Source organism: Lagopus muta, chromosome 25 (assembly GCF_023343835.1).
Source record: "Lagopus muta isolate bLagMut1 chromosome 25, bLagMut1 primary, whole genome shotgun sequence".
Classification (NCBI taxonomy): domain Eukaryota; kingdom Metazoa; phylum Chordata; class Aves; order Galliformes; family Phasianidae; genus Lagopus; species Lagopus muta.
This window is the reverse complement of record NC_064457.1, coordinates 1,608,702-1,633,579: the sequence shown is the minus strand read 5'-3', so window position 1 is coordinate 1,633,579 and position 24,878 is coordinate 1,608,702. Positions and strand designations below refer to the sequence as shown.

The 24,878-nt window shown below is 47.6% G+C and overlaps 1 protein-coding gene across 3 annotated transcripts in view; it reads left to right on the top strand.

Moving 5' to 3' along the window:
• SKAP1 (src kinase associated phosphoprotein 1) overlaps positions 1–24,878 on the top strand; it is a 125,636-nt gene that overhangs the window by 17,593 nt on the left and 83,165 nt on the right. For all 3 annotated transcript variants that reach the window (XR_007373293.1, XM_048926558.1, XM_048926559.1), the window contains exon 4: positions 9,257–9,373. Coding sequence is in view for 2 of the 3 variants with exons in the window: in XM_048926558.1 (XP_048782515.1) it covers positions 9,257–9,373 (117 nt within the window). In the remaining variant the exon portion in view is untranslated. The remainder of the gene's footprint in view (positions 1–9,256; positions 9,374–24,878) is intronic.

Here is a 24,878-nt window from a genome sequence, read left to right as displayed (position 1 = left end):
AAATCCTAGCCGGGGCCTGGATCTGCTCTACACCTCACTCAGGTTGCTTTCTGTGCTTCTCAACTCAGAATGGAGTGCAGGGGAAACGTTCTGCATCAGCTTTGAGCAGGAAAGGAGCGGTGTGAGGGAGCAGCACCAGGCCATTCTGGGGTACTGCAATGCATTGGGATTCACAGAGGGAGGGGGAAACTGCAGGCAAGAGGAGATGGTTCACTGGGGAGAGGTGGGGAGCACTGCAGAGAGAAGGGTTAGGAAAGGGAAGGTGGGTTTGTGTCTAAATAAGAGAGCTCTGCAGTGGGGCTGAAGTTTGGCTTTGCTGGAATGGAGCTCGGCACTGAATTGCTGCTGTTGTGCTTCAGCTGCTCTGTTACTAAAACCAAAAGTATCCACTGTTTGAGCACAAAGGGAGAATATAATATAGCCACTGGTACAGGTGAATTAGTTGAAATCATGGGTGTCTGTGCAGCATTTGGAGATCTTTAGGAGCAAAAGCTCCTCTGATGCTCTGTATGAAGGCTCAGGCTGCTGGAGATGGAGGAAATGTGGCTCTGCCTCCCCAGGACTGAGAAAGAACTTGCTTCCATTGCGTTTATGGTAACACTGTCAGTTTTTCAATCAAAAATGTATTCATTCCAAGTGGTTTTAAAACATCTGAACTTCTGCAGGGGTCATTTCTGAATGTAAATGATCATTGAAGTATTCACAAATGTTCAAAACAGAGAACAGGTATTGTTGCTCCCATTTCTTAAGCTGAAGAAAGCTGAGGCTCCAAACGTGTTCCCAAGGCATTAGAGTATCTACATCCAGGAATTGGGTCCAGCTCTCCTGATTCTCCCACCTCTGGGACCTTCAGCTTCAAAGCCTCTCCTCCCTGATGGAGGAATCCATAGAAATGTACGGCATGGAGCGTGGGGATAAGGGATGTGCTGGGATAAAACACACCTTAAAAATCAGGAGCCTTCATGTTTTGCCAAAGGCTTAAGGAACTGTGGAAAGCCTTAGGCCCCTTCTCTTCTGGTATATAGTATTTAGATGGAGCATGTATTATTTTACCTCTGGCCTTGCTTGCTTTGGCTCAGCGCTTCGTGGTGGCTAGCTGTTAAAGGTGCTGGATGCCATAGCAGTGCATGAGATCCGCATAGCCGAGGCACGCAGGCAGCTTCCTTTCATTAACTGGCATTGTACAATGGCCTTAAGTATCAGATTTATGAAGTAGCTTTCCTCTATGCAACCTCAAATCTATTGAATCAAACTGGAGGGGAGGCGGAACCGCTGCTCCCTGCTATTGCATACTTGGTTCATGTAGTTATGACAAGTACAAGTAGCAAATCATTAAAGCAGCAAAAACACCATCTTTACAGTAAAGATCCCCTTTGAAGCTGAGGCGGAGTGTTCCTGAATTAATGGAGTGCATGGTGATTTTCTTAAGTTTTATTTATAAAAAAGCCTCTTTGCATCCATGCCAAGAGGCTCCGGCTCAGTGGTAAGCAGGGTTCACGCACAGAAACCCGCTCTAGATTGATGATGTGTTGGAAAAGGCAAGGGAAAAAATAGCAAATTGACAATATTTGTACCATATTGTTAAAATATCCATCCTGTCGCCATGCGTGGAATCCCCCTGCTTTATAAACACGAGTGCCAGCTCCAATCCTCGAGATGTCATAACATGGAGAGACAAAAAGAAAACACAAAACGCGGGTTAGAATGCCTTCTGAAGTCCAGGATGTGTTTGGGTGGTGTGTGGGACAGAGTTAATTAATGGAAAATAGAATATACACAAAGGCACATGTTCTTTAAGTTAAAAAAGAAAAGCTTTAACATCAACACTTCTGACAGCTCCCTTTGTTAGCACTGAGCTTTGCTTCCTGCAGCTCCAAGAGTGCAGTTTTCCTCTCTATGTGCATTATATGGGCAAGCTAGTCTATGAAGAAAGTGCTTCTAGCATCCAGATCTCTCATTTCATAGTTGTACAGACTGAGCAGCTGCATGGTGTTGCTTTTATACGGGCTTATAAACGATGCTGTTACCTTATGCACAGATTTTGGAGGTGAGCAACGATTCCAGGAGCAAACCTGGGCTCCGTGGAGGCATGTGGGTGCTCCTATTGATGTCTGTGGGCAGATAAACCAAGAGATGTGTAACTTTGGTACCTCTGCATTGTGTGTCACGCATTCAAAACGGATGCCAAGCCCAAAACAAACACATCACCTGATTGAACAGAAAGGTTTATTAGCTTCACTCAGCTGCCAAATGAAGAACTTGTGGAATTTATTATAGGGTTGGGAAGCCAGGTTGCAGCCACCAGTGGTTTGTTTGGGTTATTCAGCGTTCAAATTCAAAACTTGCAGGCCTTGAGAATTGGGTGAATGAAGGCAACATCCATGCTTTTTTTTCAAGCCAGTCCATCGGTTTGAGGCTTTCTGCAGACTTCAGGAAAGCTTCTGGGTTTGGATTCCTGTGCACTTCTTAGAAAGCTCTGTTCCGTGAAACGAGAAGCAAATGCCCATAGAGTTCTGAAAGCAGCCTTAGACCTTAGGACAGAGCTCACATCACTGCCCTGTGCTGCCCTCCGTGGAGGACTTCAGGGCATCCTGGGCTCCAAAGAACAAAGCAATGCACCTTAAAGAGGAAGGGATACAAATGGCAGTGAAGATGCTGCATATACAGATGGTTTGGGGAGCCCTGGGAAGTTAATAACTTCTATTGCTCTCACTTTGGTTAATAAAATACTCCTTGTATTTCAGGTGCCTTCTCCTAGTGAGTGAGGTACCATTTTGCTCTACAAAACCAAGGGTAAAGGATGCAGGTTCTCAGGTTTGAGACGGATGGGAGCCTTTAGGATGAGGAATGCTTCTGAGCTGTGCTGGGAAGATTGGTGCCCATTGCTTCCTGAGCCTTTGATTGCTGGAGCTGGGGCTGGAGCACAGCTCTGAGTTCCCCCTACCGACCCTTCAGCCTGTCCAAATGCAGAGTTTTCAGGCACTTTCCCTTCCCCACTGTGACTTCAGTGCTGCTTTGCCTTGTAGAGCAGTAATTCTGCCCTTTACTAAGACTCCCTCCTGAAGCACAACTGCAAAAATCACCCTCTGCCCTATCCCAAATGCCTAATGAGCATCTCCTCCACTCCCTGGAATGCCCATCACCCTGCTGTGTGCTCCCAGCTCTCATCTTTGCACTCTCTGTTCTTATTTTTTCTCAACAGCGAAAACTGCTGCAGATACGGGCAAGACAGCCTCCTTGTGTCTTGTCATTGGAATATGTTTGCTAACCTCCAGCTCCCTTGTGGGTTTATTCCACTTCTTCCCTGTTTGATCAGAAAGGTTTTGGCTACAAACGTAGGCTGAGCCTCCTGAAGCTGCAACAAGCACTGCTCAGAGCTACTCCTCTCCGCTACCATTGATGCAGACACCTTTTTAGCTACCAAGCTGCATTTGTAGAACTGCCTTGTAAGTGACTGCAGTGTACAAATACAGGGCCCAGCTTCTCAGCTGCTGTTTTGCTGCGTCCTTAGCAGAGCTGCTAACTCAGGAGATGAACCAAAGTGCAGATTTGTGATCTTCCTGTTCCTCAGTGTCCCTTGTATTCTTTAAATGAAGGCTTTGCCTCTTCAAGCAGCCTCACCAGCACTAATTTATTAGTGGCCAGAAGTTGTACGTAGCTTTTAGCAGGTTTTGCTGGCGTTGGATGGGCTTTGTATTTCACTGGTGCGTTACCAGGTCATAAAAGAAAGGATAAATCTTGTTTACTTGTTTACATCCCGTGGGAATCTGCTGCTGCTCCGAGTTTCAGGCTTGTTCCTAACCAGGCTGAGATGTGCTGTGCTTCCCCTGTCAGCAGCTGTTCTGTGTAGCTGCTGCCCACTTAAGAGGCGGAATATACAGAGCCTGTACTGAAAGGGTGCCAAGGGCTGCAAGAGAGGAGCTGGAGGGAGGAAGTCAGAGGGGGAGGAAGAGAGCAAATGCACACTGAGAAAAGGAGGGGAAGAGAAAACCAGGGAGCTCAGCTGAAGAGTGACATGAGAGGCTGGCTGGGATACAGAAAATGAGGAGTAATGGCAAAGTTGCAGTGTGAGCTCAGCAGCTTTTGTGTCTCCCTGGGTTTGGGGAGTTATGTGGGCCTCTGAGTTTATCACAGGCTTAGTTTTGCAAGCAAGAGCTTTGTGCTCTCACAGGGCAGCCCTGCTGAAGTGTTCTTCTAGGCAAGGTTTGCAAGCTGCTGGCTTCTTGAACATCACGTGCAGGGTGGTGTTTTTGGCATGGGAATAGGTGTTTTTGTTGTTTTTATTAGAAGTAAATCCGTAATCAGTGGTGGGAGAGCTTTGATTTGAGTATTTGCATGTGGATCAATCATGTCCAGGTTATTTTCTCTCTCGTATCATCTTGAAGCTTCTCTACTGCACAACAGGGAGAGAAAACAGTTTAACTCGATGATCTCTGAGCTTTCCAGCCCTCTTCAGGCTTATTCTCTCAGAGCCGACAAAACTTACACGGTTTTCGGCACAATAGAAGGCTCAGGCCCTTCGTAGGGCTTTGATAGGAACAGGTTTTGCTCCCCAGCTGCAAACCTGCCCGTTTCTCTCCCTTTAAGGACCCCGCAGCTGCACGGCCCCGCTCTCTCGGCCGGCTCTGCTCACCACGCGCTGCGGAGCGGCGGCCCGGCGCGATGCTGCGCGCTGCAGCCCCCCCTGCTGGCCGCGTCGCGTTACTGCAGGCCGAGCCGCCCGCGCCGCTGCAGGGAGGAAGCCGTGCGAGAGCGCTTCGACTTCCTCGTCGGTTTTGCCCATAAGCGGCAGTGTTAGTGGGCCATTAATTTGTTTTACTGCGTGCAATTAGTAAAAAGAGGATCTCGAGTGTGCGAAATGAGTCTTTGGGTTGGATTCGCGCGTCACCTGTTGACCCAAACGGGTCTTTCGTTTGGAAAACAAGGGTAAATGGGCTCCTGCTGATTGAGAGGAGGTCCCACGCTTTGCTTTTGACCTTACTGCAATGAAGTAAACCTGTCCTGCTCACAGAATGCAGCATAAACAAAGAGGAGTTATTTGCTACACGTAGTTTTCCCCCCCCCCACCCCCAAAGAAAACATTTATTAAGTGGGATAAACACTTCAAGATCTATAGATAAGGATTCTTTTTTGTGGCTTGTGAAGAGCGCTGCTGTTGTTGGTATGGTTGGGGAGGGGAGGAAGGCCACGTGTGCACACTCAGATGTATGCAGCTAAAAGGAACTTAGGATCTGAGTGCAGAAACTCTGCGTGCACCAAAACCCTCAGCTGTTGGTGTATTAATCACAGGGACAAATCACACAAATCCATATGGGTGCTTAGGAGCTGATGAAGCCTTTAAGGCATTCAAAAAAAAGAAACCTCATACATTTCCCAGCGCATAAATGTGTTTTAAAAGGTACGTAATTTATAATAGCAACGTTGACGGAGCTTTAACTACACTGCAAAAGCTAAACTGTAATATATTTGCGTGTGAGCTGTGCTTACTGTGTGGGTGCCTCTCTGCTGATGTGTTTCCATGTGATTCTCTGTAATTTCAGCGCTGATTGTAGTCAGGGATATTAAACCATAGTATTGATAATACTTTTACAGCTCTGCTTTGGGAAATGTGTTCCTGCTAAATTAGTCCCTGAAAATGTAGAGATATTAACAGCGCCGAGCATGGAGGCAGACGGGAGTTGGATCAGAGGCCTTTATTTTGCAGTGTGATGCTGAAGAGTCATTACTTTAAAGCAGGAACTTTGTTTCCTTGAATATTAAGTGGAGTTGGGGATTTTTACTTCCGCTTTGGTGTGAAATTCCTTATCATAAAGTGTAAATGGAACCCGCTGGGTATTGATTTTTCTTGGGCTCTAAAAAGATGCTTAATGAAACCCTGGGTACCTAAAGGCCTCCAGTGCATGCCAAGTGAGCTTAATTGCAGTTCCCTTAACAAGCTACTGGAGATGCTCCCCTTTCTACAAAGCAGCCCTTTCACCTATTTAAGTCCCTTTTCTTTCTGTCTGTCGTGATGCTTTAATTCACTTTTTGAATATATATGAAGGACAAAGTACAGCTTAAAGAATCACAGAATGGCCTGGGTTGAAAAGGACCACAGTGATCATTTAGTTCCAACCCCCTGCTGTGTGCAGGGTCGCCAACCAGCAGCCCAGGCTGCCCAGAGCCACATCCAGCCTGGCCTTGAATGCCTGCAGGGATGGAGCATCCACAGCCTCCTTGGGCAACCTGTTCCAGTGCCTCACCACCTTCTGGGGGAAAAACTTCCTCCTAAGAGCTTTCTGCCAGCTCCCAGCCCTGCTCTGCTAGAGCTGCAGGACTCATTTCCAGCACCACGAGCACAAAGTGCAGCTCAGATGGCCCTTCCTTGCAGCCAGCAGCACTTGTGCTGCTTCCTAATTGAGTTCTTTGCATTCCCTTCTTGCTAATATCTTTGCTTGACCTTCCAGCAGACAACCTGCTGACCTCCAAGCAGGCCCTGCTCAGTGCCCACCAGCACGGATGCCTGGGCCTGGCATCCCAACCCTGGGGACACGATTTGTCCCTCTGCAGTTTGCCCAGTAGAGGCACACGAAAAACATCTGTGTTAATTACACACAGTGCCTTCAAGCCTCTCTTTCTGCTGCTGTGCAAGAAGCTGTTTCCACAGAAAACATCAGGCAGCTGAATGATGGCTTTCCTCCCTTCCCCTTTTCTCCCTTCCCCATCTTTTCTATGTTCCTGTGTTCCATGACAATCACAAAGCAAGAAAAGGCACTGAACACACTCAGGGGTAGCCAAGCAGTGCCAGGGGACCCCAGGATGAGGTGTAAGCCCAAGGAACCTCTCGCTCTTCCCCCTTAGAGTCAGTCTTGCAGTTGTTCATGCTCCAAAGCACGATGAGTTGGGGGGGGTTTTGCTGAGGATCTGAGTGGGAAGATAGAGCAGCTCTGCGTCAGGTGCAGGGTAATTATTTGCTGGAGTTCTGTGCTATTTGGTTTTTATTCCCCGTGTTTTCATTAAAAGCTAATGAGTTTTTTCTTTTTTTCCCCTCCGTTCAAAACAATAGCTTGGCCCCTGACAAGTTGTGGGTTATTTTTTCTGCTTGGACTCAACTAGCTGTTGCTGCTCCATAAACTTAATGGAAAAGGAGATGAAAGCACGAAAGTTTGTAAAACAAATCCTTGTTCCCTTCCTTTGTAACTCGCACCGAGTGGCTGCGTGCAGAGCATTTGTTGATCTTTGGTGTTGCAGCTCTAAAGCAGTTTAAAAATATTCCTAATGCTAAAGCAAACAGAATGCCTTTGTGTTGCAGTAGCTCATGGTTTGGAGCCCTGCTGGGCTTGGCACTGCCTTGTATGTACATTCTGCAGCCTCTGCATTCTTGAGTGGGTTACTGCAATGTGTGAGAGCCTGGTGTGCACTCCTGTATGCAGGAAGTGCAAGGAAGAGCACATCCTATCAGTGGTGACAAGCCCTCCTCTATGTTATTTCACATCTGGGAAACGTTCTGCCTTAACAGAGACCTGTGGCTTGATTCTTGCACTGGGTTTATGCATGCAACAGCTACTCCTGATGTTCAAGGCAGTGACTTATTCTTGCAAGTAACTTTGCTGCCCAGGTCCTTGTTCCAAGCAATGCACTGCAGCCATGCTTTGATGCATGAGCTGCTCCTCCCCAGAGTGGCTGCACAGTGCTGTGCTGCCTCCTGCTACTCAGAAACCATAAACAGTTTGCTCGTTATCACAATAATGCTGCACCTGTATCTCGTTATAGGGGAACACCTGTTACCTCAGTGTTGGCTTGAAAAGCCTGGAGCACTACAGTGCAGTTTGCTTGGTTCTTGTAAGGGATTAAGGCTGAGTGGGTTTGCAGGAGCTGTCTTGCAATGCTGCTATTGTTGCAGTGCTGCTAATAATCAGGCCTACAACACTACAGCATGGCAGGTGGGAAGGCTGCTCATTAGAATGCATGCGTGTAGTGCAAGAATGGAAGATCTCTGCAGTACAGCTCTCACTTGTGTGTCCATGCAGCAGGAATTGCAGCCTGCCCTTTGGCGTTGGGGACCTGCAGCTTTTTCTTCTTGGTGTGACAAGAGGTGAGATGCAGATACTGAATGATGCACTTTCCAAAAGTTATTTTCATAGAATCCTAGAATGGCCTGGGTTGAAAAGGACCATGATGATCATCTGGTTCCAATCCCCTGCTGTGTGCAGGGTCACCAACCAGCAGCCCAGGCTGCCCAGAGCCACATCCAGCCTGGCCTTGAATGCCTGCAGGGATGGGGCATCCACAGCCTCCTTGGGCAACCTGTTCCAGTGCCTCACCACCCTCTGTATGAAGAACTTCCTCCTAATATCCAACCTAAACCTCCCTGTTTTCTGAATATATATTTTTCCTTAATCAGACTGTGTGCTGGGATGGCTGCTGGAAGCAAATAAGCACAGAGCTGGAAAGAGTGCTGCTTCCTCAGTGCACTTCTTGGTGGAGGGAGGAGGACACCCTCCTGTTCCAGCCCTTCGTTACCTTTTCATCAGTGCTTGATTCAAACTATAGGGCACTGTTTCTGTGTTTGCTAAGATAAACCTTGTTTGGAACTTAGATTTTTTTTTTTTCCTGTTTGAATGCAATTAACATCAGCTGAAAACTCACCTTTGGTGCTGTTTGCTGTGTGCTGAATGAGGAGCCAGCTGTCTTTACCTCCGTTATCAGCAGTCTGGGCTGTGTGTATTCAGGAAAAAAAAAAAGGGCAAAAAAAGTTGAAAGATGGCTTTTTTTGCTTTGTTTGAGCTCAGCAGTCTTTTGTCCTCCATGCAGCCTACATGTGCTCCACTTACATTAAAGTTTCATGTTAACATCTTTTCCTGTTGTAACTGAGTGCTTTCTGCATAAAACCCAGCGTTGGTAACAATACAGGATTCCTCATTGTAGTGAAAGGGGTGATAGGATTCCATGCTCTCCTTTTTACAGGTGGATGCTGAGTGCAAGAGCATTGAATGGCACAGGCCTTGGGGCCAGGCTGCCAGAAGCTTAGCTTTCCAACCTCATCCTTGTGTGCCCTCCAACTCTGTACATACACAATATGGGTTCTATGGCAGCACAAATAAGCTGCCTTGGCCCTGAACGCTTCATCCAGCCTTATTACCCACCAAAGTGAGTTTGGGGTTGGTCGAGGACCTCAGTGGAAGGTTGGAAATGGGAAGAAACCCTTCTCAGTGTAGGAAATACGATTCGGATTTGGCAGTATCTTCACTAAAATGAAGCTCTGCTCTCTTTCCAGGAGAGAATCAGCACGATGCTGGCTTTGGGCAGGACAGTTCTGATGAAAATCAGAGCTGGAGTTTGGCCCCTTCCGTGACATCTGAAGTCTCCCTGCCATTGGACCTGCAGGATGATGGTAAGTCACTGCTAGCCCTTAAAAGTCATGTGAAGAAGGTGGAAATGGTGTGACTCGTATCTCATCCATCTGATAACACTGGAGGTGTTGGTTTTTATTGCCTGATGCCTGTTTTATCAATGCTGAGAAAACGTTACAGCAATCCTGAATTGAATGCAGCATTGCTGAAGCTCAGGGCATTCTGTGATCATCCTGGAGCAAATTGGAATTGGTTCTTCTGTGTTTTATACGGGCAACAGTGATGGGAAAGAGCAGCAATTTGACAAGTGGTGGTGTTTTCCGAAAGTAAAACACAACTTCTGGGTGCTTTTCTTCTTGGGTGCTCATCCTTTATGCTTCAGAGGGGTCACGTTGTCTTCCCATAGCTTCTTTCCTTCCATCTTATGAAAATTAGGCTCATTTCATAGAATCATAGAATGGCTTGGGTTGGAAGGGACCTCAAGGATCATCAAGCTCCAACCCCCCTGCTGCATGCAGGGCCATCAAACTCCATGTCTGATACTAGACCTATATGCACTCTATATGCAGCTCATAGATCAAACACCTTGATAGAGGTCATCTGAAAGATTTTGTTTTAATTTCATTACATTCCTACTAAAAATACTGAATCCATCTCTTCTCTATTTGAGATATAACAGAGATGTTTGAGATATAACAGAAATAATCATCTCAAATAGAGATATTTAAATCATCTCTGTTTGAAAAGCCTTTTTTGGGTCCTTCTAGTGCTTGGGTGTTTGGAGCTCTGTCTTCCCCATAGCATAGAAGCTCTCCCAGCTGAGCAGGGGAGGTGAGCTGGCACACTGAGACCAAGGGAATATTCCAGAGCATTCAGTGCCAGACAGAGGTTTCCTGAGCAAAGAGTTGCTGTGATGTTCTCCTCTGCATGCGAGCAATGCTTTAGGGCTGATGGATTTGTGCTCTGCTATTGAAATTGGAGCCTACAGAGTGGAGACAGTTCTGTCTTCTCTGGGGTTATCTGTGGGCCCCAGTGAAGGCTTGATTGCTTTGGTCTCAGGTTCTCAATCTCCTCCTTCCTACAGATCTTGTTTCCTCCTCCTCTTTCACTTCCCGTGCACTTTCCCCAGTGCTCTCTTTTTCCCCACTCCTCATCCTTTTTCCCTTTCATTTTCTCTGCTTCTTTCCCTATTCTTCTCCACCTCTTCCTGCTCCCATTTATTCTTTCACATTCACTCCCACTCTCATTAGTGAATTGGTAGTCATCAATCAAGAGCACAGAGCAATGAGGATTTATTTGGGATGAGGCCATAAGAGCTGATGGGCACCAAATTTAGTTTCCTTGTGCTGTACAAAGCACCAGGCTTATCTGTCACAAGTATTGATTCATGCTATTAAAAATGGCTTCATCGAGACCGATTAGAGACAAGGTTGGTCTGATAGTTGGGAAGAGAGGTGTGGAATTTGGGTTCAGCTCCTTGAAGGCATCAGAAATGATGCAGCGTGCCAATGGAGAGCGTGAGATAGGGATAATGAACGTTGGGGCTAATTGGGGCATGAAAGGGTGCTGAGGAGCTCAGCCTCATCAGGTGAGCAATGTCTTCACGAAGTCTAGGCTTTCTTCCTGGCATGTTTATTAAGCCTGTCTGAGAAGGTATTTGCTTTGCTGACTTGGAGCGGTGGTTTTTGGCAGCCCGAAGGGGCAGAGTTTGACATAACACTTGTGAGGTATGCAAACACTTGGCACCCCTGGAGATCTTCAGACGCAGATGAGATGCCAGGCTCGATGGAAGGCCGCCCAAGTGGGGGTGAATGGCCAGGAGGAGGTGGATAAGAGAGAGAAAAATCGCATGCAACAAAAAGAAAGGGGGGAAGAAACTGGCTTTGAGTGCAGTTACATTGAAATGAGGTGTTGGCTCCTGGGAGTTGATAGAAGTGCTGAATGTCAGCGAATTATGGGCCTTGTGTGTGTTCATTCTAGATGAAAGTTGGACAGTTTTGGCTGATTGGATTCAGACTGTTGGCAGTCTGGAACAGTAAGGCTGAAGGAAAAGAAAAGCTAAATTCTGGGTGATCTTTTATGGTCCATTCCAACCCAAGCTATTGTATGAACTCCCCAATGTTGTTAATTCAAGGCTTCAGTGGAAACAGAGCCCTCTGACTGGGCTGATGCTCTTTGCTGCAAAAAACAGGGGAGTTTGGGGGCAGCAAAGCCACCACTGTTCACTTTCATTCTGCACAGACTTCTCCTTCCTTGCTCTGAACTCGTGTTGGGAATCAGAGATCCTTTCAAGCTGTCTCTGGAGGGAGCAAGAGGGGCTGTGCGAGTTGGGGATGACTTTACTCAATGAGGCATGGCCCTGCTCTGTAGGATTGTCCCTAATGAGTGATTAAGAAGCTAATGTTTGTACAGTGCTGGGAGGCTGCGAAGCTCAAAGCAGAAGCACAAAGTACTGCCATAATGAGAAGTATTTCTGATGAGACACTTCCCACGTAATGTACTCTGCTCAGACCACGGTGGACTTTTCAGAAAATATTTTCTTTTAAATGGATAGATTGCTCAGTCTGCCAGTGCTCTGTGATTTAGTTTTCCTGAGCGTAAGGTATCGCTTCCTCAGGGGCTGGAGAAGGCTGCAGCTTTAACATTTAGCACTTTTAGATATTGCTTTATCGGTTTTGTTTGTTTGTTCTCTTTTTTTCTTTTCTTTTTTTCTTCCCCTCGGCTCTTTAGCAGCGCTGCTCCTATCATAACAAAGCCAGTGATGCTTTACTGCAGGGACACTGAGGCAGCAGCAAAATGACTCGCCCCCATGTCAGAGCATCACATGGAGCTGGGGGTTGTGGCCGCTGCAGCCCCTGTGCTGCTGGTGTCACCAGGAGAGGAGCAACCATATATTGGCATAACAGAGGTGCGTGTTAGGAAGGGAGCATAACTCACAGTGACAGGAGTGTGCTTTACGGGTTCTGTTAGGCATGGTTTCCGTGGTAAGAAATCTCGGTTCTGGCTTGCAAGATTTTTTCCATCGTGTCTGTGGGCAGACAAACAGCTCAACCAGTTCTGCGCGTGTTTTTAAAAGGTCGAAGTTCTGAGTGCCTGAAAATCAAATCCTTTGGCAAAGACGCCCTTTGCTTCATAAAGACCTGCTTAAAAAATAGCTTCTGTCTTAACAGCTGTGGAGGGCAGTGGGTGAGATGGTCCATCACTGCGCCCCAGTGGCTTGGGGAAGAGGGGGCCAAGATAAAATGGAACTGTGATACTGAACGTTTGGGGGAGGGGGGGGAGGGAATGGGTGAGAAACTGTGAAGAGGTGATGCATCTTTGATTTACTTCTTAAACCTGTTTGCATCCTGGAAAGGCACTATTTGCTCCTGCTTGGCCTTCTGTTACATGTGAGTGGGTAGGGAAAATCCTGCAGCGAGTTTTCTGCTCTCTGCAAGAAAGGCTTGACAAGCCAGCCTGGAAATGCAGGGGATGAGGCTGCAAAGCTCTCTTGGAAGTTGCTGCCTTGTCCCTGCTGGCCTCCACGCATCTCCTGCACGCACCAAGCGTTTGCCTTCGGGTGTCACGTTTTCCTTTGATGCTACTCAGCAGCACCGAACCGTTCTCTCTCCAAAGCATTCAATGCTCTGAACCGTGCGTGCTCCCCGGCTTCCAGACAATCCGTGCGCATGCAGCTACGCCTTCTGCTTTTAATTCCCCCCCGTCTTTCCTACGTGTTTCTGTTGGGGGCTGTGGGGACAGCGATCCCAACCTCGGGGTCCGCCGCCCACCCCGCCTGCAGGGCGCTCGCTGTCGGCTGGCGGAGTTCCGCAGCGCCCCCTGGTGGCGCGGAGGGGAAGTGCAGTCCGGGCGAGGGTTGGACGTGCGGTCGGTCGGTCGGTCTGTCGCGATGTTGGTTTTTTCTTTTTTCTTCCTTTTTTTTTGTTTTTTTTTTGTTTTTTTGTTTTTCGTTTGAACCTTGATAAAATAAACGGCTGTCCGGAAAGAAACGAGCAAATAAAACAGGTTGTTTTGCGAAATTTCTTTTTACTGCCACGGGAGCGCGAGCAGCGGGTTTTGGCAGCACGGCGTGGGCTGAGCGACACCCTTGGGTTGGCTCAAAAATGGCACAGTTTTGTTTTTTTTCCAAAGCCAAAGTGGAAATTGTGGGTTTTCTTCCCCAAGCTGCGGTGCTGGGGAGGCACGGGGCAGCCACACGTGTGGGCAGCAGGCTCAGGGCTGGCAAGGCACAGGCAGCTCGAGCCACAGCCCAGCGAGCTGCCAGCCCCAATGCTGCTGAAGTTTGGGTATGATTTCCCTTAAAAACTGCATGAAATAAAAAGCAGACTAAGAACCTGACTGTTGCAGAAATTCCGAGTGTCTGCAGGTTCAATAGCCTGTATGGATCAAACCCGGAATGTCCACAAATGAGTGCCTTTTACAGGTTGAAAGCTTTATATATATATTTTTTTTTCTTTTGAAATCCCATTAGAAGCAATTATCTCTGTCTCCCCAATGTCCAGACATGTCCTTTGTTGCTTCTGACTGTGTTGTTATAAACTTGCTGTTGATGTACTTGATGAAACAGCAAAAGAAACGCTTTGGAAATGGTCTGACAGGCATCCCTTGTGGCTCCTTTCCTTGGGCATCATCCCATGGAGCCAAGGCTTAAAGCGTAGCTGGGTCACAGTTTTGCAGGACATCAATTCTGTACCAGGACTGTCTGTAGGTCTGGATGGGAGTTTTGCTGAAGAGAGGAGAACATGGAAAAATCCATGGAATGAATGAGTTTCTCAGAAATGATACTGATGCTGTGTGATAGAAAGAAATTGGGCTTCCTTAAAGCTCCCATTCTCTGAATTATCGTTTTCTGAGTGCGTCATAACATCTGTACTTTTCAAACCCAGTGTGATGGCATCTCTGGCACTGTGCACATCAGCCCTCTGAATGGTGCTGTGGTCAAAAGCTTTGGCTGTGTTTTATGCAGAGCAGCTCTGCTCACCTCTGTGTAAAGGGTTATTGCTGTGGGGTGGAGAGGAGGAAGGTGGGCTGCCAAAATAGCTGTGAGTATTACACAGGAGAGCTCAGGCCTTTGGAGCAAATGGGCAGAGGTAAGAAGAATGCCACCAAGATTTCCAGCTTTCATTTCAAAACCAAGCAACCCAAAGCATCTTCGTGTTGTCCTTTGGGATTTTACAGCTGCAGCAAAGTGTCGTGTGAGTAATAGGTAGTCACTCTGAGTTGTGGCTGCTCCCATCAGCTGGGCACAGTGAGCTGCAGATGCTGCTCGTGAGGGCACCTGCCTGAGCCCACACTTGTATGGGTGCTCATTTTCAGCTCAGAGCCATTTTTTTTTGCCCTAACTGAGATGTTTGGAAGATGATCCCAAAGTCTGTTAATGAGCTCAGGGGGTCTGGAGGAAGGCTGCTGAATGGGATGAATGCAGCTGAATGGGATGCAAGGTCCTGGTGGTTGTTTGCAGCTGTCAACATCAGGGCTGTTTTTATGCATGGCTGCGATTGTCTTTGCCTTTGGGTGTTCCATGCCTCGGTTTGTGGCTTGGAAGGGGTTTTTAGCCCTAACCACTGTGATGTTTGTTTGGTTTTTAAGCTGAGATTCTGCAGTGATTCCTTATTGCGAGAGCTCTTACAAATAAAACCCAAAATGTTATGAAATGTGGTGTAAAATCTCAGCAGTGTGAGTCTGTGGCACCTCAGACAAGAGTTATAACTCAAGTTACGTAGACCTCAGCGCAGTGCTAATAACTTATTAATGCAGCTTTTCCAAAGCAAAATCCTTTACTTCTCCACTCGTTGCCAACAGGGGAAAGCATAATTAAAGTTTTTTTTGTTGTTTTGTTTTTTTCTGATTGTTTCATAAGCATGAGATCCAATGGATAGATGTGCTTTCCATACCTGGAGGACAGCCCTTCACAACGAGGTGCTATGGGGATTTTTTGGGAAGATGCTTGATAGAGCATAGGCAAGCAAGGAGCATTGAGTGCTGACTGCAGCAGGCAGTGCCCTCAGCCTGTGGGTTATTTCAGTGGGGCTCAGGGAGGTCTAGGAAGTGTCTCAGCCTTCTCTTCTGGCAAACGGAGCATCCCTGTGTCAGACCCATGTGAATGATGGAGGTGTGGGTTACAGCGGTGGGGGGGGCTGGGATCACACACCCGCCTCCTAAAGGCCTTTTTTATTCATGAGGATGTAAATCTGAGGCATTTTGTGTCTCTGTATTCTCTCCCCGGCAGAGGGATCGATAGGCAAGAAATGTAACGTTAACAAAGTGTCGGGGTGGAACTTCATCACCTCTCCTGTTCTGCTCCTTCTTAAAGCAATTTCAGCTTCCTACATTGCTAGGGGGCAGAGTATCTCAGTGTGAGCCCACGTACTGCAAAAGGAAAGAGGGTCAGAGATGCTCGGGTTGAGATAATTGCAAGGGTAGGTTTCAGCTTGGCAAAGATGTTGGTTTTGATATTTTGCTTGCTAGAATTTTGAGCATAATGACATAGCTAGCAGGGGAGGGCTCTTCCTAATGGCAAGGCGGATTGTCTGAGACCAGGGTGAACTTCCCTTCGTGCATGGGACACGTCTGTAGGACAAGTGGGCGCATGAGCCAGCAGAACGTGGGCTTTCCCCATGCTGCGTGCTGCATGGATGCGATAAAACAGCTTCATCCCATAGACAGGGTTAGGTATTGTGTGCTCACCTGGCTGGAACTGCTCGTGGGAGCTACAGAGGTACATTGCAGGATCAATCTGAGCTCACTAACGAGTCCTGAAGTACGAAATTCCCAGCTGAGAGAAATGGTCTGGACAGCAATAAAAGCCCTTGCTATATATACACACATTAACACATGCTCAGCTACTGCTGACTTCATTGTGACTTAAGCACCAACGTGAATATTTGGTTCAGTGTGAGCCATGGGGATACATTAAGTTATTACTCAGGTTGATGTAGCGCTGAAAATCACTGCATGCAAAAAATAAAGCCACTGTCCTGGAGAATTTAATTTAAAGTCTGCTTATAATAAATTCCGAAGTGAAACGTTTTAAGGGACAACTGGAGGAAGGAAAAGGAGGGAAAAGCCTTTTTTTTTTTCTTCTTTTTCTTTAATTTCTTTCATTTCTCCTATCAGCGTAAGGGATGAAGCAGAGTTTCACCCAGCTGGCTGCTTCTCCAGCAGAAGCAGAGGGGCTCTGCTGGTGCTTGGCACTGTCATTCTGCAGGAGGGCATTGCTGTGTTGATGTGCACATGTCATTTGGAGCAGCTCTGGAGGCATCCAATGATGAAGTGCTTCTTGAAACAAGCAAAACTTTTCTTGTTGAACCCTCTGAGCAAGCTGGCAGCTGAAAGGGCCGGTGTATCCGTGCTGATTCTTGGGCTGTGCTGCTGGGCTGAGACCTGCATGCATTGGGGCACAGCTTATGGGATGCCGAGCAGATGCTGGGATGGCAGCTCTCAGCCAGCATCCGGGAAGAGCAGCCGAAACAATCAGCACCATCCTTCAACCTGATAATGCTTTCTCACCAACTAATAGCTCCTTGTTCATCAAGGAAACAAATGTGTGCTGAGGTGACACGCTCTTCACCCACTGCTCTTTGTTCTGGGGTCCTCCAGACTGATTTTATCAGCTCCGGCGCTGACAAATGTCCCCCCAAACTTTAACGCTATGTAAAATTGAGTTATGGGGTTTTAAGGTTAGACTCCTCTGGCTGAAGGTTGATTGTCTCCGAGAGATAAAGGAATCAGTACTCAACAATAACAAAATCTTTGCCATAGGATAATGCCTGTTATTGAGCTCACAGCTCTCTTTTATTTGGTTACAAAGCTTCGCCACTATTTTTTCTCCCCGCGCTCGTAGGGTTTAAGTGGGAGCTGCTGTTGGAAATTGGTGAATTGCTGCTGTTCCTCTCCCCACCCTCACTGTGTGCTTGCACAAACACTCAGGCAGATGGATCAATTCTTCCCATTGCCCAAGGCTGTGTGTTTAACCGAGTTACCCTCAATGTGGCACCTCCATAGCACTCGGGGTGGCCTTTGGAGGAAGAAACCTTGACTTCCTCACCCAGACAAACCCAAAGGCGACCCAAGGAGTAGGAGAGCATTCGAGTGGTCTTGCAGTGAGATTCAGTCATCAGAATGGAAGGCACAATCTCCACAGAGCTGGGGCTGATGTGGAGTGCAACCCACTTGACCCAGGTTGGGAATGGCATCTTTGTTCCTGGGAGCCCCAAGCACCTTGTGCACATCTCTGGCCAAAGAGCTGTTTTGTATTTAGTAATGAGGCTCGGCCATCCGCTGTACGTATAGGTGGTCTGCAGAGGATCAAAGCATGGCAAAAAAAGTAATGGAATTTGGGGGAAGAAATCGGAAGTTTATTTTAATTTAAAATATATAGTATCTGGGGCAAAGGCATTTGGTGCTGGAGCAACCTAATGCTCCCAAAGGAGTTGCCTGCAGGGGCTGGCAGACAGGCAGAGAAGTCCCAACATCTAAGGGAGGACAAAATTTAGTGGAGTGAAGCTGCCCATGCTCTCTAAACTCCTTCCAGATCCTGGGAATGCTCTCCCTCCCCTGATAACCACCTGATGCATGGGGTGTGTGGGGAGATGTGCGAGATAGGGGTGACGTTTCCTTGATGATTTGGAGCGCTCAGGTTGGTGGGGTCAATGTTGGGATGTAGGGTTGTCCTGTCCACCTCTCATAGTTCATCCCTCTGCTTTACCTGCTCTTGGTTACCCAAAAGGACAGAGCTCTGCTGAACCCCCAAAGGCTGTGGGCATCTGCAGGAGTGATATTTGGGTCAGTGAAGCTTTCCAATCTACCCTAATTCTTGCCTCCTTGTTCAAGAATTGCTCACTAGGTATTTATATCCTTAAATATCAGAGCTGTGCATGTCGCTTAGTGGAGGTTACAAAACTGATGTGCCTTGAGCTTTGAGATCTGAATGTTAATATACTTCTGGCCCAAGGTGTGCTGGCTGCTAACCTCGACTCAGACCCATTTTCTCACCTCCTCTGGGGGGATGCACAGACAGGGGCAGAGGCTGGCATCCCCAATGGTAAAACAGAACATCCTCCAGTGCTGAATGTGTAGTGAATTACCTTCCTTCTTTTTTTTTTTTGTTACCCTGGTTTATTCTTCAGTGACTTGAACCTGGTTTTATTGTTCTATCTGTATGCCTAACCTCTCAATGTCCCCTACTATTATTTCCTCTGCTTTCACTTGATATTTGCATTACCACCTAATTTAGTATCTTCCTGCTCATTGAATTAATGGACTGTTTACTTGCCTTAGATAAAATGGGGACTGATACCCTGCAGTACCCCAACACAGACGCTTCTCCCCCACGTGACGCAAAGCCATTTATCAGCAGCTTTTGTCTGTGGCCCTTGGGCCAATTTTCAGCCTGTGACGATTGCTTCTATCCGAGAGGAGGGAAATTAATTTTTTTTTTCTTTTTTTTCCAGTGAGATTTGCTGTGGCACCGCATCAAACGCTCAGTAAAGTCTCCAGATATATTGCATCTTCCCCATTACCCTCCGTCTGCTAATTCTGTGGCTTGATCAGAAAGGCTGACCATATGTGCCTGAGGTCATTCCCTCGTTGCAAACCCAAAGGTTGCTTCTTGCCACGAAGGCAATTATTGCCTAGGTGCTCATAAAGTAATTGACTCCCTTTTCAGTTTTTAATCTGGTCTGTTATTTTATGAGCGTGACGTGAGATTTGTGGGAGCGCTTCTCAGCTTCACCTTGGTGGTGTGTTTTTAAGTTTGGGTGCTACCTTGGATTATTGCCCTCTCCCCTTCTCTTATCTATCTGCTGTGATTAGAAGGGATGGCCGATGGTTTGTTACGCTCAGGAACTCTGTTACTGTCATTCCTCAAAGACTTCATGCAAATGGAGATTGGTGGGAAGGAAGGCACGGCTTGGAAGCGTAGAACCTTCACATAGGGGTATATCTGTCTGTCCTGTTCTGTGCTCACCTCCTAGAGCTGATGTAGGAAAGCTGGCGCTTACCTGAGCAATATCTGATGGAGAAGTGCACGACTTCTGCTCCTTTGAGTTGTAATGGCATCTCCCAAGTGGGTGAGAATTCTTTGCTGCCAACATTTCGCCACATTTGTCATCTAGTGGACATCGGGGCGGTGACACTCCTCTTAAGATAGGTTTCCAGTTTGCTTTCTGTCAAGGTTGATTTAAAGGTGCTTTATTTCCGACTGTTAAGTGGAAATTCTACATCTGCTTTGAGTGCTTTCGTGGGTCTGCTCGCTCTGCTTGACTGGATGCATCAATTAATATTGGGGAAAAAATGCACCTTATTTGGAATCGAGGACGTTTTTGGTACCTTTTCTTTTCAAATGCAGTTTGAATGAGTGGATCAAAAATGCATCAGTTTTATAGTGGAGGTCTTGCAAACCCACTCATACCTGAAGATAAAAAAAACCCCAACCCAATAACAGAAAAGTAAAGCAAGATGATTGGAAAACGAGCCCACTTTTACGATGGAAAACTTGCCAGCCCTGCCAAGGGAAAGGAAGGCCAGACAGTATCAGTGTTTGAATATTCTCTTTTGCTTCTTTTCTTTGATATGCAAACTTGCTGCTGATCAAAGAACTCTGGGAAGAGGAGGACAATAGTGCGGAGCATGGCGGCTGGGTTCTGGCTCCTGGGTTTGATCCCATGACCAGGACTGGGACGATGCTGTGCTCCCCTCCCCCTGGTCCTCCTGCTCAGCCCCGGGTTCACGGAGCAGCAGGGGAGCGAGGGGCACACGCACAAGCCCCGAGGTTGCAAAAATGCCATAAAATGGCTATAGCTCTGTCGCCTACAAAGCCTCCATCCCTCTTGGGTACCCCAGTATGCTAAATCTGTGGGTTCAGGCTTGGGGCAGGTGGTAGGATTTGCTCCTTTAATCTTCACTGTCTATTTATTACAGTGGAGCTCCAGGGCATCTGAGCATGGCCTTTCTTGCCAAGAGACCATAACAAATGGCTGCACTACCTCTGACACAGAGCCGGGCTTTGCGCACCACCTATCTGCGCTCTTCGGCGTTGGCTCCTTCTGTCTCCGCTTCTCCTTTTGTTAGGATGCTGATAAAACTGGAGAGAGCAGGAAGGGATGTGAATGCACAGAGCAGCTCCGGGTGACCCCAGGCACCTGCCCTCCCCCTGGCTTCCTGTCTGCCCTTGGCTCATTTGTCAGGGGGGGATGCTCACCTTGCGGATGAGAAACCGCTCTGCCCCGGGCCATGGGACCGTGACTTAGGGTAACCCTTTTCCCTTTGTTTACTCTTAGGTATTGAACCCTTTTGCAATTGCTAATTATTTTTCAATTACCCAAGACAAATGCAAAGGTTAGGGAGGTGCCATTTCTCAGTGACCCCGCTTGTCAATCGCGGCGACTCTTTATTAATGTCGGAGCTGGGTTTGTTAGATTTTTCTTGGTGGTTTTAAAGAATAAGAGAAAGCATCTTGAATTGCAGAGGTAATTGAAGCCTCTCATTGTCTGTGAATGCTATCAGAAAGTATTAGGATGGAGGTGGGAAGTTCCTTTTATTGCAACTTAGTTTTATTTTTAATGGGGAAAAAAAAAAGCACCTATAGATAAGGTGGAGAACTGCAGCAAACCTCAGCCTTATAGAAGGCACAACAGACTTCTCCTACTCTCCTGCAAGGTAATTTAATTGTTACAGTGATGTTTTGTGGTACAACCACAGTATCAAAGCTCTTTTGCACCAATTTATAGCTTTGAAGGGCTCACAGTTCAAATAGGCAAAGAGACAGGACAGGGGATAATGGAGATGTGGTTACAGTGTGAAGTGATTTGCCCCCAGCACACTTAACGTTGGAGCAAACACAGTTTGAGAGGGTGAATTGAGGATTGAGAAAACAGCCGTGATGTGCACAGAGGTCCTGGATTTGCCATATGGGTTCTACTGAATCTGAGCTATCATCTGTCTGAGAACACCCATTTTTGGCAGCTGAATGACCTTGGTTCCCTCCTTGGTTGGGTCTGGAGGGACAGGGGACGGTGGGGCCATCCAGCACCCTGATGCTCAGCTTCTGTCCTCCACGCTGGAGTTCCAGGAGGCATTGGCTGCAATCTCCATGTCAGAATTTGGGTTCCCTGCTGCATTAAAGCTTTTAATTCAAACATCCCAGACTCCTTGGAGGGGTCTGCAGTGTGGGGTGCAGCCTGCACAGGGGGGGTCAGGGCTGCATGTGAGATGCTGCTCAGCCTTCTTTTGTAGACCTCAGTCTCTTGGTTCCCTATTGAACTGGGGAGGCTTGAAAACCCCCCGTTCTTTTCACGAGATGGATTTTGCAGCCTGTCTCCAGGCAGCTCAAAACCCAAAGGGCATCGCTGAACACACCAGCGACAAAATAGCATCTGGGGGGAGGGAATAGGAGGACAGAGGAAGATGGAAAACCTTCTATACAATAATTAGAATAAAATTGGGGTATCGAGAATACAGGGGTCAGCTTCTGTTCACACCAATATGGCTTTCACCTTGTAGAGAAAGGCCTGCACCAGGTAATTAGGTCAAGTCAATGATTATATATCTTTAAGCGAAGTGGAAGGGACTGTAATTGTGATGAAATTTGTTTGAAGAGGGAAAGCATGGGGAATTTTGTTTAAAGGTAACGAGTTCAAAGGGTAAATGAAGTTCAAGGTTCAGTTCCTGTTCACTTCTAACAAAAAAAAAAGAGAGGAAAAAAAAGAAAGGGGAAAAAAAAAAAGACCCACGCACACCAAGCAGCCAATATTTCTATCAGACGAGTTGCTTTATCTTTTGGAGAAGGGAATGGGATCATATCCCTGTAGGAAAACTGGAATTAAAACAGTGACAGCTCCTTAATGGGGCTTTCTTTCTTTAGGAGCCAACAGAAGGGTAAAACCTTGTGTAATGTTTTCTTTTCTTTTTTATCTCGTTGGTTTATTCGTCCCTTCGGAGCTGCTCGCAGCCACCTCGAATGCAAATCGGGGACATCCCGAGATGGGGTTCTGCTGTGATATGCAAATCCCCATTTTGTTTAAGGGAACTTTTCAAGAGAGGGAAAGGCAGCTGCCAGGGCAAGCCTGGAAGGATGGGGAAAGCTTCCCAGTGTTGGGAGGCTTCAACCGATGGGGTTTCAGCTTCCCATAAAGGTCTTTGGTGGAAGTAAAGCTTTTTTTTCCTGCTCGTACTGCTGAAAAGTCTGTTTTCATCCCAGGAAATGAGCAACTGAGCAAGCTGAAGAGTGGATCCCATAGCACGAGGGAGAGCTTGGATGCTCTTAGACCTGGGAGAAAAAGGCATAAGAAAACGTAGTTGGTGCTGCCCCTGTGAAAGGCTGCTCTGAAGCTGTGCATGTGAGTGTAGAGAGGAGAGCTGGGTGATACGCATGTGAGGACCTGCAGCATCACTGTGTGACCTTGGGAGTTGTGATTGTGCCACCAGATCTGATCTGGGCCCTGGAGGGTTGGCCCCGTCCCTTGCGCTGCTGCGTTGGCTGCCGTTGGGGTTCCCAATGCCCAGATCTGAGATTTGGGCCCAGAGTTTGCAAGTGATGCTCAGAGGTGGCTCTTCAGGGGGGTTTGGGGCGTTTGTCCCCTTGTCTGTGAAGCAGGAGAGGCAGTGTTGCTGGTGATGACTGTGCTGTTCCTGCACAGGCATTGAGCCTCGCTGCTTTTCTTCCTCATGGCTCTATTATGGGGCAGGTGCCTTGTTCTGAGCACAGCCTCGGGTCATTTGACTTCATCTTGAAAGTCACTTGTAGAGGTTTAGTGCTGCCCTACCAGAAGGGGGAAAGTACCAAAGCAACCCTTGGGAGCCCCCTAAATGGGGTGGATATAGGGGGTTACCCTAAAGCATCCTTCCTCTTCGTGGCACTGACTTTGGGCTGCGTTGCCCATGGCCTTGGGTTTTTCTCGGGGCTGATGCTGACCTGGGGATGGCCCTGCATGCGGTGATGCGGGGTCCCACTCAGAGAGGGGTGAGCAGGGTGCAGCCTCACCTCCGCTGAACCCAAGCTGCAAATATTTCCACTCCAGCTAAATTTACTGGAAATTCAAGAACCAACACTGGGACAATATTAATGACCTCCGAGGGTATGCAGAGTTCAGAGTTTGCCTCCTGTTTACGCCACAGATCCTTTCTCCCCCTTGTTCCGGTTGCACCCATCCTATCTGCCGTATAGATTCTGTACCGCGGGGTTGTGTTTACGAAGTGTTTCATGGCATTTTAATCTCATTTTAGGTCTTTTTTATTTTTTTTGCCTGGATAAATGCAACAGCGGCTTTGTGCGGCTGACGGAGGGCGCGGGGTGTCGGGTTGGGGGTCCTCTGTGAGCAGGGTGCTCCGGGGATGGGTTCAAGGTTCACTCTTTGTTCGCGTGCAATAAAAAGTCTTCAGTTATCAGGTATTTAAACCCAAATCAGCAGTTCCATATCCGTAACCTGAGCTAAGCGTTCCTCCATCTAATGGCCGCGCGGCTGTCGTTTGCAGCGAGTTGGGTGACACTCGATTTGTACTCGGTGACGGGAACAGATGGGCCTTCATTGTGCGAGCCCGCCTGTATGCAAATGTGAACGGAGTTTCACCCGGGCCCGGGCCTGACCTGACCACGCAGAGGCATTTACACCGCGCGCCCAGCCGGGGGGGCGGCCAAGGGCGATAAAAAATGGCACTCGGATAGTACCAGCGGCAGGTCAAGTTTACCATCCGTCTTGCAGAGGGGACCGCGCTGGCAACGCGGTTATTTAGTTTCAGTGTTGATGTTCGTTGCAATGAGCTCCATCATTTCACCTGTTTATGAACCCAGGATCACGGAGGCTCGCGGCAAAAACCCGGCGAGGTCGGCTCCGGGCTGCTGTGGGATGATGGGTGCCATTCCCAATGGACGTTCTCTCATTTTCTCCTGCTGTCCTCACCGAGATGTTTTCCTCCGTGACCCCTCCCCTCACTTTTGTGTTTTTGAGGTTTTGCTTCTGTCTCTGGGAGAACCAGAAAGCCGTCAGTGCCCAAATGGGCTTTTTTTTTTTTTTTTTATGATTGAAAAATTGAGAAAAATGATAATTGATGCCAGAATAAACAAGCGGCATTTTAGACATCGGCTAACAATTTTGCATGTACAGAGGCAGTGCACAATATATAATAAATCTTAACCATTTAAATGTACAACCCTTCATTAGAGTGAAAATATGAACAGCTGTAATCGCACATTTACGCCGGCGACGGAGAAAAATCTGGTTACAGTTGTCATTTTTCACGCTGATGAAGAACGGGCAGCAGGTTTCAGCACTGCTCCTGCAACGGTGGGATTTTATTCCTCCATCCCATCCCTCCTTCCTCCCACCGCCCTCTCCCCATCCCCGTACAGCGGGGCAGCAAATTAGCGCCTTTTTTTGCTCCCAGCAACGCTCCACTTGTATATTATTCTCCTGCTCATCACAAAAGTCGATTTCTCATGGCAGTGGCAGAGCCTTCTCCTGCGGGACTGACCCCCCAAACTGCTGTTAGGATGAATGGTTGCACTTCTCCGGGACATCTGTTCTTGGAGGGGTGCTGGGAGCCGCGGGC